Raw genomic sequence first — 15,708 nt, 5'->3', positions numbered from 1 at the left:
ATATTAAAGAGTCTTCCATCAGGTAGAGTCCATTAAAACATACAGGAACAAGCGTTTCGATTCCCTGTTCTCAATGACATTAATGGTTGTTGTTTTGTAATCACAGTGGAAAGTCAGCAGCTCTGTGACCAGTGTTTGATATGCTGGTATAGTAGCACAAAATATCACCTTATACCACCTCTCTAAACATCTGTGGAGTTGTTGCGTTTCCTTCACAAACAATATCGGAAACATTTTGACCAAACCCATTTTTTTTTTTTCACTTGTTCTATATTATAAGTGTTATATCATGCACAGTTACAATTACCATGTGTGAGAATAAGGATGCGGTTTTAGTGGTTATGATGCAACTCATTCTAACTGTAAATATGCTAATATGTCATTAAGTAGTCCATGCACACAGCAGCAGTTACTATCACCCTTCAAAACAGATTGTGTGCTTTAAAACTGGAGGTTTATTTCACAACATGTCATACAGGATCTGTCTGCAAACACACTGCCAAACAAAAGTCTTTACATTCATGCCAACAGTTACTGATTAGTACTTACTTCTTTGCAATGAGTGACCAATAAATCTGAATAAACTTTTTTTTAAAGATTCAAAAAAAACAAACACTGTTGTTAGTAGGTTTGGTGTTTGTAGCATAAAACAATGTACATTTATGGAAACGCGAGGAAGTAATGATGCTATGGAAGCTGAGCTCTCTGCTGTCATATCATCCGTTGTATCGTTGCCTTTTCTTGATCGTAACACGGTCATCCAGTCCAATTCATGCGATTTAGATGTCCTTGCCGCACTCCGGGCACAGGATGTCGTCGCGTTCGGTGAGGAAGCCGCGGCCGACCAGGGACACGGAGCACTTCTTGCAGTTGAAGCAGTCGTTGTGCCACTGGCGCTCCTCGAAGGAAATGTACTTGCTGCCCCCAAGGCCTGAGAGCGGAAATCAATTCCTTAAATCAATACCACTGAGAAAACTGTGTGAAACAGCCATTTGGAGATTAGTGATCAAGGATTACCGCTGATCGGGGTGGTGCAGGAGGCACACTTCTTAGCATACAGGTTGCAGAAGCAGTTGAGACAATAGGCGAAGTCGTCCCGGGAGGTGAACCTCTGGCCAGACAGCTGCTGCTTGCAGCTGGTGCACAGGAAGCAGTCCTTGTGCCAGGGCTGGTCGCGGTAGGTCACCCCGCCAGTGGTGATGGGCTAGTCCGAGGAAGAACGCAAGATTTTAGCTTCACAGACACTTTATATCAGCTGTTCCAAACATCTCCACCCGCATCTCTGACTTGCCGAAAGCAAACTCAGGCGGAACACAAACACTCGTCTTCTAGTGAATGACTGGGGGTTTTCTTTGATCCGTGCTCATCTAACAACCTCATAGCAGACAATTAATTGCGGGGTACTTTGAAATCAGTTCCACCTCCGTGTCCTACCTTCTTGCAGTGAATGCACTGCATGGCAAACTGCTTCTCATAGCAGGGCACACAGAAGTTGTGGTTGTCCTTGGGGATGAAGCTCTTGGTGCCAATAGGCTGCTGGCACCTCTGGCAGGTGAAGCAGGTCTCATGCCAGCTGTTCCCCTTGTGCTCCATCTTCCTGGAGCCTGCCGGAGGAACGAAGGTAACAAAGTGATGCAGAAGAAACAAAAAGTATGAACAATCAATACATTCAATTGCAATCTGTGTTTCGGAAAATAAGTAGAGTTTGTGGAGTAATTGTTCTCTATGATAATACTTCTTTCTGTGTTTTTTAGGATTCATACCGTCTGTCAGTCACATTAATTCTTTATAAACGCAGAGATTAACTGATATTTCATCATATACTTCAATTACTACTAGATGTATATGCTTTCATAGTTTCTGTTCAACATCTAAACTGCACTGAAACAATATTAACAATAGTTATTGACTAACTCAGAGGGATTCTTGCTACTAAACCTACAAACTAAACTTGTCACAGCTAAGCTTATCTTTATGATTTACTGATATCCCCCATGTGGGCGGAATAAAGTGTAATCTTTTTCACTGTGGACTTTCTGACATTTTTTTTATTCACTTGTGTTCGCTAAACTGGGAGCAAATGATTAAAAATGTAATAATACTAAAGTAAGTTGAAGTGAATATATTTGCTTGTCTAATCTCGAGCTGAATAAACCAAGACTATTTATTTGTTTGTTCATCCCTTTAGTCCGTAGTGTGACTGAGAGGTTTCTTGTGCTGCTCTCTACCTGGCATGATGGTTTTCTTGCACTCGTGGCACTTGGAGGAATACTCGTTGGAGTAGCACTCGGTGCAGAGCAGCTGCTCATCCTTGGTGGAGAAGGGCTTGTCCACCAGGGAGCGCTTGCACTGGAAGCACTGGAAGCAGTCCTCATGCCAGTGGCGGTCCTTGTAGGAAAGATCCTGCAGAAACAGGAGTTGAACAGCGACAGTGAGGCCAAGCTGCCCGTGAAAGAGAAGCGTGCAGATTTGGAATTACACTCGGAGCTTCCTGGGACGTCTCCTACCCTGGTGTTGCAGCCAATGGGCTTCTTGCACTCCTCGCAGGTGTTGGAGTACAGGCTTTCATAACATTTCACACAGTAGGGATTCTCCTCTCGCAGCACATACTTCTTCCCAAACAGGGACTCCTTGCAGTAGTGGCAGTCATAGCGCTCGGTCATTTTGACCCAGGAGTCACCTGAGAGAGAGATACAGATGCTTTTACATACGTGATTCTATCCTGTTTAAATTGCTTTTCAAATGATATTCCTAAGATTCATAGAAGTTTCTTCGAGATCACAATTTCCACTGAATAATTTGATCTCATTAAGATCCTTCACAGAGTACAGCGCATGCTCTCCCCATATTGTATTTTCTCCTTTCATCTTTCTCTCTCATCGTCCTTCATTTTGTTCTGTGTGCCAGAGTAGAAGGTGACAAATGATGAGGGTATAAATAACTCCTATCAGTCCTGCTCAGAGACAGTCAACTTTTGCCCCTGCATACCAGCGCGTACTATGCCACTGTAGGGACACGTCCATCGCCTCACCTCCAGCTGTCAACACCGGCTTACACTATACGTGTGTGTGTGTGTGTGTGTGCGTGTGCTTGTGCATGTGTGTGTGACTGGGTTTAAATGGTTCACCAGTAACGGTGACTACTACTCCACAATCTGCAGCTGCTTGCTGTTAAGCCCTTTGTTATCCTACATGTTCTCATACACTCTTACTCTTCTCTGGCCAAGCAGACTATCAGCTATTTATTTGCGTTTCTCATCGGGAGGAATAAAGAGTGCAGTGTGGCAAAGACAAGGAGAAAGAGCACCATTGTTCATTACTAGAGGTTCCTGAGTTAGATTAAGCCGAATGTGATTGTGGTCATTGATTTCTTAGTAAAACCTGCTCCATGTGAGGAGATCAGAAAACAACAACTGCTTCATTCTTTTGGGTTTACTAAATTCCCTGCTCAACTATTTTTATCGCAACCGCCCTTCATAGTTGGTACGCCTTCACGCTCTCTGTTCCGTCCAATTTCTTGATCTATTTGTGATCCCCACCTTAGTGATCCAAAATGAGATCAGTGAGTGATCTTTGATGCGCCTGACATTCAAAAGGTTGGGGTCTTTTATCTGGCTGAAGCTGAGACATTAAATCTCACCGTCCCTCCTGCTCTGAGCATTCTCCACCCCGCCCACATTCCCTCATTGTCTGTTGCTCCCACCATGACTCACCTAGCTTATATAAGGATTTATCTGAACCCTAAAAATAAAAAGAGGATAATCTGAACCTCCACAAATAAAACCTTGAGCTATTCAGACATATCGTGCAGCTGTTTCCCAGCTTCTGGGGGTCTCTTTGATGGGACTCATCTGAGAGTCAAACTAAGCTGCACCCAGTGAAACAGCAAACGTTCCATCAGAAAGCTGCCGTGCACCAAGACGCTACGTCTGTCTTCCTCGCCACAGACGCCTGCTTGCAAAATGATGGTTTCATATGAGCAAATAAGGATCTATGCAGGTGTCGCACTAAAAGAAGTGTGTCTTTTATTATCTACACTTTTGACTTTTCTAATATAGTTTGATGTCTACCAAGGGGAGAAAAAAAAAGAAGTTGTGTTGGCCGGTGCAAATACTGGAGAAAACGACACTTTACAGACTTGCACGGATATTTTCTCGTCTTTCCATGCATGTATGCTAATTGTTATTTTAGAAAATGCTTAAACACGCAATGAAACCATGGCTCCCTACTTTTTCCTCCAGCCAGACGACCAAAGAGCTTGTCTGAAGTGATTCTTTGTTTTTCTAAAATAATTCAATTAACTTTTGAATCAAATACAACACAATCGATAATTTAGTGAGTAAGTGAATAAAAATGTCAAATTATGCTCTAATTGAAAAATGTTCTTATTTGATTATGAATTGCAGTTCACAATTTAGGCAAATGTTGTAAAAACACAACAAAAAAGAAGTTGGAAGCGTTTCTAACTCTAAAACTACAAACCACATTTTTCATGCAGAGGTCTACAAATTCTCACAGGAACTTTGTTTTTACTAAACGTATTTCCCTTGTCTTTTCTGGAAAATTTGAAACTGGATGAAATGCAAGAAAAAAATCCAACAGTAAAGCTGTAAAGCACTGAGGTCTTCTTCAGGAGGAGGAGAAGTGACTACTTTTCAATCAGAAGAAGTAGTTTTATTAAAAGGAAACAGGGGGTTTATGAGGAGGATGGAAATAAAGGTGGGGGTGAAGATTTCTGTCGAAGGTCGACTGATGTGCAGAGGTTTTTGTGAAGAAGAAGGAAGGAGGAGGAAATCAGGTTCTCTTTGAGAAAGTGAAAGAAAGTGAGATGAGGGAGTTAAATAGCGAGGACTCGGGTGGGGGTGGATGGAGGGGAAACAGGAGCAGGTGGGTGTGGAGGCAGGTAGGAGTAAAGTTGTGCAGCATGGGAAACATGGGGAATGAAGACCAGTGAAGAGGATGAGAGGGTGGAAGGATGGACGGGTGAATGGATGGATAGTGGAGCAGCTGAACAGAGCTGGGTCTTACCTTCCTGTCTGAGGAGTGTGTGCCTGTGCGGAGTCTGGGGCAGACTGAGAGAGGAGGCTGCGGGTGAGCGGTAGTAACTCCTGATTGCTTTACTCCACCCATCGGGGGCTAATTGAAAACGGGGGAGGGCGAGTGGGGGTGGGGGCACCGAGGGGGCTGGGATTCTTTTTTGAGATGATCTATAAATACAACAGGGCTTCACAGAGATAACCCCAAGGCCCCCTTTCACTTGCTCATTTAGTCACCAGCACGACCATGTGGCCTTTTAAGGCCACTTACTTGTTGTTCACTCGCTCACATCCTCACCATATGATTCACTTGTTCACCCACTCACTTTCCCCCCAAAACATCTCTGCATTATTTTCCTTTCTGCTTTTAACATATCACTCCTCTCTGCCCAACTTCTGGGGGAGTAGTCATCCTCCTTCTTGACTTTTCTTTTCTTTTCATCAGAAATATCCATTATCAAAACACAGATATGCACGAGCATGCTTCAAACACACGCTATATTCTTTTGGCCGTTTTTGATGCGATGGAAAAGATGGGAAAGGGTCAAATGTCAGAGATTGTTGCCCTGTGAGATTTCCTGCAGGTCAAAAGTCTCATCTTTCCTTACCTCCCCATATTTCTCCTCACTGGGGACCCACACACTCCACTGTGAGCCTCCCTCCACTCCTGGGTCGCTAATGACAGACGCCCACATGGTTTCTCAGAAGACTTTAGCACTATTTTCTGCACCCCAACACTCTCCTGTTCACACTACTGCTCCCTCTATCACCCCCTGTGTTCTCCCCGACTCTCTCTCTCTCTCTCTCTCTCTCTCTCTCTCTCTCTCTCTCTCTCTCTCTCTCACAGGTTTTCCTGACCAAGTGGTCCCTGGACACGCTCCAGTTAGAAAATACGTCAGCAGAGCTCCACTAAGATTTAAGTGCTCTATTTGTGGTTCCGTTGAAGAGTTTAGAGCTTCACAAAATGTAGTTTGAGTGTGTGCCGTTTCTATGGCTATACATGTATTTATGTTTGTATTTGTATCAACATAGAAAGGGACATTTAAAAAAGGAAAAGAGTCTCGATCAATCAGGCCACCCACCAGCATCACTTTGAATGGAGGACTAACAATCTATCACCTTCATGAGGTTGACACTGGTGGTTTTGTGTGAAATGTGTTGACAGCTGTTCCAGGGATCTTTGTGAGAATAAGCTCTGATGTTCTGACTCTTCATTTATCGTTGACATAAACATCCATTTTTATTTCAGATGGCTTTAGTGTACAACTTAACTTATGCAACCTGGATGACCTTGCCATGAACAACAAACAGTTATTTGCTGTCTATTATTATTGTGGGTATTTCAGGTGCACTGTGAAGTGGGTTAGTATTTAATTACAGTAACTAGTAACCCCATGATCCACCTTCACACTTAACCAAAATGCTCACAGTTGATAAGATCCACATAGAAATGACTGTAGCGACGTTTATATGTAGTCAGGGACTGTAGTTAAGATGGAAGTATAACCTATTTGTTTCTATTATATCTTCAACACATTCAATGTGCTTTTTTGGGGGGATTTTTGTTGCTGAGAAAAGCCCCCCCCCCCCCCCCCCCCCCACACACACACACACACACACACACACACACACACACACACCACACACTTTGAAAACTGGTGGCTTAGTGACAGATTCTCTCATTTAGTTCAGCCGAAGTCACAGCAGTTAGTGGGAGGAAGCTGGAGACATGTACATTATTTGGGTCTGTCTGTTATTCAGTCATTATTAAAGTCAGTTATTTTCTACTGCTTCACTCCCACAAAGAAAATCCCCATTAACCGACGGAGCCTGTACAGGAAGTCGGGAGAAAGTAGAGATATTTATGTCCATTATTGATTGGAACAAAGTGAGAGGCGGTTATGTGTGTTTACATCTCTATGTCTCTTAAAGCAATGGTTCCCTAACAGTTTTTCTGGCAGCTGTGTTATGTTGTTGTTTTTCTTTGACATGTGTGAATCTGATCATGACCCCCTCAGAGCAGACAAAGCCCCTTCTGTCATCTCTGGCACTGACCCAAGCGAGTCCCAGGACCTAGTTTGGGATTGACTGCTTGAAAACATCACTGTCAACTCCCACAACTGGTAGCGTTGCTGCAAATGAGCAATTCTGACAAGTCCAGTAGTTGTTTGTATAAATAAGAATTTAAAGCTTTGCATTATTTTTTTGTGCACAAAACCAAATGTTTTACTTTCTGTTTAAGAGTCTTGCATGGGTTTTGTATTGAATGCCAAACGTTTTTGAAAAAGGAAGTGACAACTAATTCCTAGTTATGCAAGTGAAATTAAAGTCAGAAGACAGTTTGTCAGACAGAGGAGGATGTTGTACTTTAAAGACCATACTGGGGGGAAAAAAAAGTTTGATTTGATTACTGCTCCAGTGACAGACATGTGGCATCGTTCAGTCATGCATCCGGTGTGCTTTAAGTTTATTGATTTTTAAAAAATAAAAGACTTTAGCTCATTTCATCATGTAACATTTGAGATAATAAGCTTGTACATAGGTTTTGTGCTTTGAATATTTATTGATAGTTTCTTTTTAAATTAGTTTGAGTATTTCTGACTATTTGACACACGCATGGGAGACCATCCTAAATTCAAGTCTAATTCATAGCTCAAGGGACAAATCAGTTTCATGCCTTGTTGAAAAGATGCCCAAGACTTCCCCAGCCACCCCCCCCCCCCCCCCCCCACCCCCGCCCCCGCCCCCGCGCCCCACATTTAGCTGGCACTCAGTCAGCCCTCCTCCCCCACTGTGCGTTCTCTGGAGTGAGGCCTCCACCTCAGCTGCTAAGGCCAGGCGGATAAAGGTGCAGCTGTCTGGGCACTGCAAGGCTATCATGATGGTAAATCCCAGCGCTTACTCCTGCTGCAAATACAGCCATGTGGAAAGGTCAAGCCGGGCAGACCCCATCATCACCACTGAACCGTTAATCATTAATGCGACAGCAACCAATTGGACTGGAATTTCTCCGGGTCATCCAAGATCTGCTATGATCCTCTGGAAGAACTTCACTGGTTTTGCTTGTGAGGCGGCTGGAAACGGATCCCAGCGACCGCCTCAGAAGAGCGTGCAGCGTCATAATGAAGGTCTCCAATGAGCAGTTACAACTGATGAAGATGGATGCAACCATAATGGACGCACACGCCGGCGATAAGGTAGCAACAGTACAGCCGAAGTCTGTCGAAGACTACCGAAGGATTAATGAGGAGTTTGATGCCACATGAAGAAGATTCCAGAGCTGGAGGAAGCAGATGGGCAACAAGGGAACCGGCCAACACGTCCATGTCAACACGCTGATGACAGTCTACTAATAGCAAAATCCTCCTACCACCAATTCTTAAGCTCGTTTAATATTTTATTACTGCTTCTGTCTGATTAAAACCACTGACACAGCACTCTCTCTGGGATGGATGGATGAATGGATGGATGAATGGATGGATGGATGGATGGATGGATGGATGGATGGATGGATGGATGGATGGATGGATGGAAGAATTAAATGGTTTGTACATAATGTGTCAAAGTTATAATAAAAGTTTCATTGATGAGATTTATGAGTAAATGGTTGCGATGATGAAACTACTCCATAAAGTTAAGAGCCCTGGTTTTCAAGATGAGTATACTCTTCTTCCATCGGGGACCTCCGGCTGAGTCCAAAACAACATTCACGTCAATATGCTACAACGTCAGAATCAAAGTCTGAGCAAGCAGCTGCATCGACGGATGAGGACGCATGTTTGAATCTATCTTAAGTTTTCGTGGGTTTTCTTCACTTTGGCTCCATCCGACAGTCAAAGAAACACTTTGGAAACACAGTGGATTTGGTGCTTCTAAATTGGTCGTAACTGTTAATGTATCTTGGGCTGATTGTGTAACTCTCTGTGTTGCTCCTTTAATGGACTGGGAACTGCAAGAATAGACTCTACTGTACTGTAGGTGGCTGGATGAACTAACAATGGTTCTCCCCCTGTCAACGGTTGATGAATACGCTCACAAAGAACACATTTTAGGGCTCATAAAACATTCATCAAGCAATCATAATAAATAATGTGGATATTTATTATCTATGGTTTATCAACTTGTCAATCCACCCCGACCTCCTCCCTGAATGTTATGTTTTTAAATAGTGTTGTGCAATAATTACCCAATTCAATAGCTTCCTGGGAAGTCCTCAGTAGGAAGGTCTCCTGGGGTTGAACAACTTTCCAAGCTGAATCTCCAAAATGTCCAATATATGTACTTGACCCAGTAGTAGAAGGCATTTTGATATATTCTATTATAATTGGTATATTTGAGTCGAGCGATGTAAAGTTAGTCTTTGCAGAGCTCGTTGTGTGCTGATGATAAAAGCTCATTTGAAATGAGGAGAATGAGAAGTATCCAAAATTACATTATCAAAAGAGTCAAAGTTCCATTGAAGGGCCAATTTGAATATCTCTTTGTTGCTGTTCTGCTGCTATTGCCACCGGCAGACACATAACGTAAAATTACAATTGTAATATTGATTCAATTTCAACCTGATGACTGGTTTCTGATCTTTCTTCCTAAACAATAAACTGAGGTACTCCTCGGTAACTGTTGCCTTCACAAGCCAAAGTTTTATCTGCCAAAGATTCAGTCCTATCTATAGATTGATCCAGTACAGACGGCCTGTACAGAATGAAGCCTCATTAATCACGGAGAGCCGAGGTCTGACAGATTGAGCAACGCTGCCCGAGATGTGACATCAGGCCATCATAAACAAGTAAACGCATAATCCGGACAGCATCGAATCAATCTAATGAGACTCACAAGCACTAAAAACTGCGCTGTGGTTTTAACTGACATCAACCACAGCATGACTTTTTTTTTAACCCGTGCCAGACCACCTGTCTTTCTCGCCCCGTTCTCCACTCTGGTGGTCACTCTATCACCTGACAGCGAATTTAAGGCAATTATTAAAAGCCTCCTGTACTCATTTTCACTCTTTCTTCACTTGGGGCCTTCCCAGTGATGTGTGTCTATATATGACACAGCAAATCCTCAGTCATTTAGCCCGGTGTTGTGTTCCCAGACGGTTTAATCCCTGCAGAGATTGGTGGGATGTTTCAACCCCAGCAGTGACCTGCCACTTTATTTAGACGAACGAGTTTATATTTTCTTTGAGGTTCTTCTTTTCATTCCCCGTGCATTCCTCCCACACATACAAAATCACAGAGACATTTAACTCTCAGATGATCAAAACCACAAAGATCTGCTTTTGTCTGCTATTATTCGAATGTCCCAGCGACGTGTGAGAGCTTTGTGACGCTGATCTGTGGTGTCCTCTGACTCATACTGAATGTTTGGAAAGTACGGACAAAAACGAGACATTACAATTTATTGGAGAAACAATTTTCCACTTTGATCTGTTAAGGAAGTTATTATTTCCCCCCGTCTTGGAGAAAATCTATCAGATTTATTCATTAGTGAGAGAAAATGACCTACTGATGAGCACAGACTGACCTTTAACATCAACACTTTCATTGTGATTTATACGTAACTAATTCTGGTGTGAACTGTATTATAGTTATTTTTGCTTTTTTCCCCCCCAGCATTATTATTATTATTATTATTATTATTATTATTATTATTATTATTATTATTATTATTATTATTATTATTATTATTATTATTATTGTTATTATTATTATTATTATTATTATTATTATAATAGCATAATTCATATATTGTCTTACTTGCCATGTTGAAGCAATAAAACATTCATCCACACTCAAATAAAGAGGGTTCAGGGACTGTGATATATGTTTATATCTGACTATTATTCAAATCATTTCTTAAAAGTCCAACACAATGTTTCCTACAGGAAATGTAAACTAAGGCAAACAATAACAGAACATATGTTGTATTTCCTGAATTGTTTGTGAGTGGTCCCTTCATGAAACTGTTTGCCAGTGGGTCCTTTAAATGGGGACATTCCCAGCTGTAATAGGGAGTCAGTAGTGTATAACCATGTTTCCCCCAAAGTTTATAAGCAACAACAATGTTTTCCCAGACAAGCTGAAAGAACTGATTTGGAGCCACTTCCAGTGCAAAGAAGTTTCAGTCACTTAGTTTGTTTTATAACTTGTTTAAAGGACCAAGTTTCACTTATTAGATGAAAACTGGGCCCCTCGGACTGCATTTACCTTACTAATTCTGCCTGCAGAGCAAGAACAGCTGAGATCTCTCTCTCTCTCTCTCTCTCTCTCTCTGTCTCTCTCTCTCTCTCTCTCTCTCTCTCTCTCTCTCCCTCTCCCTCTCTCTCTCTCTCTCTCTCTCTCTCTCTCTCTCTCTCTCTCTCTCTCTGAAGACTGGGCCTGGTGATGCTGTCGGCTGTGCCTTATGGTCCCCGCACTGTGAAACGCTCAAACACTCTCAGTTGTTCATCTCTGAGGATGACAAAGACCTTTTATTAGTTTTGTTGAGTTCATAGATATTCGCGGTGCGTGTCTGTGCGTTTTTCTTGCGTAATCTCACAATTGTTTAGACACAGTGGGTTGCATTGCCATGGCGATGACAGCTGTAAATAAAGTCTATGATGGCTGAATTCCATTTGGCTTCATGCTACATGTGGCCTGCTCCGTATGGTCACTGGCCCACAGCCACACTGTCACGGCTCTCCGGGACACTGGAATAGAACTGAACCACGGTCGCACCTGTGCTGCTTCTTCCACCACAGCTCCAAATGTCGGCTTTGAAAAGGATCTTGGATGCAAAGCGGCGTCGGACAAGCACAAGGATCTCTTGGTCTCCAGGGCCGTTGTGAATGTTATTCCAACCTCCTCCTCATTTTACCTCTTGACATACAGTCTTTTGCCTTCCAGTGCTTCTCTCATGCGCTGCTCAGCCAGGTTGATGATCCTCTCCTCCTTTCTTGCACCTTCCAGTACAGTTGGCTCCCACCACATCCTCTGGACTCATCAAAAGCAACGCTCACCATTCGGGTGGATTGACAACATTGAAATCAACTCGCGGGTTTCTGCAACTGTTTTCACAGTATCCTAACTGGGTTGCTGTCATGAGACTCAATACTTCACGTTTCAATCTAGAACAAACAGATTTTATCTCCTGGATCAGCAAACAAACTTCATGCAAGAAGAACATCCCCAGTCTAGCTGGGGCCGTGTGACGTTAGAAATGTGTTCTGGCATGAACGCCCAAACTGCTCCTACAGGTTCATCAAAACCTAGATTATTAATCAGTGTCATAGTGAACTGATGCTCTTCGACAGGTTTACAGAGTTAAATACCAATCATATGCAAAATCAATGTTTCTCACCCCCCGAGACTGTTGGTTCCCTCAAAAACTGCAATTTAGGACTTTTGATTACAAAGATTCTGTCTGAAACCATAATTAGATTTATCTTTGTTGGCGGAGTTGTTCCTTGATTGAGTCAATCTAATCAAGATAGAAATGAGTTGATTGACTGGGAAATGCTAAGTAATGAATATAAAAAGAAAATGTCATTTAAAGTTAAACATTTACTCCCACGAGTTGCACCTGTTCAACTGGTTCAAATGAGTCTTCCTTCCTTCCTTCCTTCCTTCCTTCCTTCCTTCCTTCCTTCCTTCCTTCCTTCCTTCCTTCCTTCCTTCCTTCCTTCCTTCCTTCTTTCCTTCCTTCCTTCCTTCCTTCCTTCCTTCCTTCCTTCCTTCCTTCCTTCCTTCCTCCCTCCCTCCCTCCCTCCCTTCCTTCCTTCCTTCGTTCGTTCCTCCCTTCCTTCCTTCCTTCCTTCCTTCGTTCGTTCGTTCGTTCCTTCCTTCCTTCCTTCCATCCTTCCTTCCTTCCTTCCTTCCTTCCTTCCTTCCTTCCTTCCTTCCTTTCTTCCTTCCTTCCATCCTTCCTTCCTTCCTTCCTTCCTTCCTTCCTTCCTTCCTTCCTTCCTTCCTTCCTTCCTTCCTTCCTCCCTCCCTCCCTCCCTCCCTTCCTTCCTTCCTTCGTTCGTTCCTCCCTTCCTTCCTTCCTTCCTTCCTTCGTTCGTTCGTTCGTTCCTTCCTTCCTTCCTTCCATCCTTCCTTCCTTCCTTCCTTCCTTCCTTCCTTCCTTCCTTCCTTCCTTTCTTCCTTCCTTCCATCCTTCCTTCCTTCCTTCCTTCCTTCCTTCCTTCCTTCCTTCCTTCCTTCCTTCCTTCCTTCCTTCCTTCCTTTGTTCCTTCCTTTGTTCCTTCCTTCCTTCCTTCCTTCCTTCCTTCCTTCCTTCCTTCCTTCCTTCCTTCCTTCGTTCCTTCCTTCCTTCCTTCCTTCCTTCCTTCCTTCCTTCCTTCCTTCCTTCCTTCCTTCCTTCCTTCCTTCCTCCCTCCCTTCCTTCCTTCCTTCCTTCGTTCGTTCCTCCCTTCCTTCCTTCCTTCCTTCCTTCCTTCCTTCCTTCGTTCCTTCCTTCCTTCCTTCCTTCCTTCGTTCGTTCCTTCCTTCGTTCGTTCGTTCCTTCCTTCCTTCCTTCCTTCCTTCCTTCCTTCCTTCCTTCCTTCCTTCCTTTGTTCCTTCCTTTGTTCCTTCCTTTGTTCCTTCCTTCCTTCCTTCCTTCCTTCCTTCCTTCCTTCCTTCCTTCCTTCCTTCCTTCCTTCCTTCCTTCCTTCCTTCCTTCCTTCCTTCCTTCCTTCCTTCCTTCCTCCCTCCCTTCCTTCCTTCCTTCCTTCGTTCGTTCCTCCCTTCCTTCCTTCCTTCCTTCCTTCCTTCCTTCCTTCCTTCGTTCCTTCCTTCCTTCCTTCCTTCCTTCGTTCGTTCCTTCCTTCCTTCCTTCCTTCCTTCCTTCCTTCCTTCCTTCCTTCCTTCCTTCCTCCCTTGCTTCCTTCCTTCCTTGCATCCTTCCTTCCTTTTGACAGGCGGTTAACTGAGCTGACCTCAGACGACCCCGTCATCACAAGGCTTCATTCCAGGCAGCACCACTGGGACGTGCTGATCATGAGATCTCCATTATTATTCTGCATGTCAGGAATCTACAGTCATGATGTTATTTAGTGCAACTAAATAGGTGGATTGTTTCAACAAAACATTGTCAAACGTGAACTGCTGTCATTTCCGCAATGATGGTAAGAGTATTGCAAGATGTACCTTATGTGTTTTTTCACATTTTAAAAGGTTTTATTCATTTTTTTTGTGGCAACTTTCTTTTCAGCATAAAAGCTTGCTTCTTTAACGTGAAATGTCTTATGTCTTCAACTGCCTAATGGCACCAGTGGAGTCATGCGAAGACCCTCTGTGTGATTTTCATGTGTCTCAAAAGATCCCTTTCAAAAGTCTGAACCCAAAGCCTTTTGGAGTTCAGACTGTTTACGCTGAAAGGTTAAGAATTTCTCTAAACTGATTAAGCACCACCGTGCGGCGTGACGGTCGTGTAGAAGTTTTATCTGGAAGCACGATCATAGAAACCAGTAAAGACATTAAGTTCAGTTTAGATCGCAAGGAATAGAATTATCCAAACGAATCACCAAATTGACCTTGAATTGACAGGACAATGTGATGATATAGTTTTGATGCGTCGTCTTGAATAGGTTGATCAGAAGGTACCAACGTAATCTAATTTAACTCTGATCGTGAAAGAACACATTCCCATACATACATTATCCCAGAGAAAATTCACATTGACACATTATTTTGCGTTGTGTGGACCTTTTATTCAACAACTAAAAACTATCAAAGCGAAAACAGTAGCAGAGGAAATCCCGGGGTCAGAGGTCAGCTTTTTCCTTTCAGCCTTTTGAAAATAAATCACGATGAGAAGAAATGAGGTGATGAACTATTGATTTTTCTCCCTAAACACGTTTTCAGAACTGAATATATCCATATAATAAAGAGTGCAAAACTACAAAGTGTAAAAAGGACAGAAAGCACATGCCATATTTTTCCAGACAATAGCTGAAGTCTCAGTGATTTAATGGGAATTCCCACGTTTCAATACGAATAACAAACATAAGACATTAATGAAAACACACATGCTGGAGGCTGCAAATGGAGGACATGGTTTATGGACATTTCATTCTGTTTGGCACCAGGAGGCTTTGTTCAAAACAGCATTATCTTGAATTTATATACATTTTTTCCTCAATATTTAAACTTGTTGAGGTTTCTGAAAAAGATGCTAAAGCAGAGGCGTCAAACACATTTTTGTCCCACACCTTGAGTAAATAGTGTCGTGATAAACTGTGAATTTAAACTTTAAAGTTGTTCTTTGTTGTGCAGAGTACACGTGATGGAAATGTCTATATTTTCACAAAACCAAAGAATTACTATCGGAAATTTACTCCAATCTGAACATAAAGCCAATTTTAATGAAACCGTCTGGTTGAAAATACAGTGAAATGCCCCAGAAAAGAAAACTGGTGCATTATGGGTGTTTTTACTAACTCACCCTGACAGCATGGCTTTGAGGCTCATGCTAGTTTGTTATTTTTCAAGTCTCATGGTTATGTTGTGTCCACTACTCTTAAGTAATTTGTTTTAAAAAAACGAAGAATTTTAAAACATTTGCTTGTTGGTTTGGCCGGACTGGCGCCTCATGTGGGCGTTTCAGCCCACAAGCCTTCTGTTTGACACCCTGTACTAAAGTAAATGGAAATATTTTACATGATATGTCGATATATCTTTGCTTTAAACCACGTAAAACATTTGTTA

The 15,708-nt window shown here is 42.6% G+C and overlaps 1 protein-coding gene across 2 annotated transcripts; it reads right to left on the bottom strand.

Moving 5' to 3' along the window:
• Positions 1–188: 188 nt before the first annotated feature.
• Positions 189–9,866, bottom strand: fhl2a (four and a half LIM domains 2a). 2 transcript variants are annotated; one of them, XM_080478652.1, is made up of 6 exons: positions 9,222–9,866; positions 2,508–2,680; positions 2,229–2,403; positions 1,435–1,604; positions 1,018–1,204; positions 189–931 (listed from the first exon to the last, which is right to left on the bottom strand). In XM_080478652.1, exons 1-6 carry the CDS (start codon positions 9,430–9,432, stop codon positions 780–782), a joined length of 1,068 nt encoding a protein of 355 aa, XP_080334778.1. In that variant the 5' UTR covers positions 9,433–9,866; the 3' UTR covers positions 189–779. The 2 variants fall into 2 exon arrangements, with proteins under 2 accessions (XP_080334778.1, XP_080334779.1); XM_080478653.1 differs by lacking the exon at positions 9,222–9,866 and adding an exon at positions 5,028–5,726.
• Between the last annotated feature and the right edge of the window lie 5,842 nt (positions 9,867–15,708).

The sequence above is a fragment of the Lipophrys pholis genome (assembly GCF_963383615.2).
Source record: "Lipophrys pholis genome assembly, chromosome: 13".
Lineage (NCBI taxonomy): Eukaryota > Metazoa > Chordata > Actinopteri > Blenniiformes > Blenniidae > Lipophrys > Lipophrys pholis.
Note: the sequence above shows the minus strand (reverse complement) of the source record. Positions and strands in the feature narration are given on the sequence as shown.

Coding starts and splice junctions, on each gene's coding strand:
- fhl2a (XM_080478652.1), bottom strand. CDS start 9,432: ATGAGCTTTTATCATCAGCACACAACGAGCTCTGCAAAGACTAACTTT. Junction 2,681..9,221: donor CCAGGAAGCTATTGAATTGG/GTAATTATTGCA, acceptor TCTCTCTCTCAG/GTGACTCCTGGGTCAAAATG. Junction 1,205..1,434: donor AGTGCATTCACTGCAAGAAG/GTAGGACACGGA, acceptor TCCTCGGACTAG/CCCATCACCACTGGCGGGGT.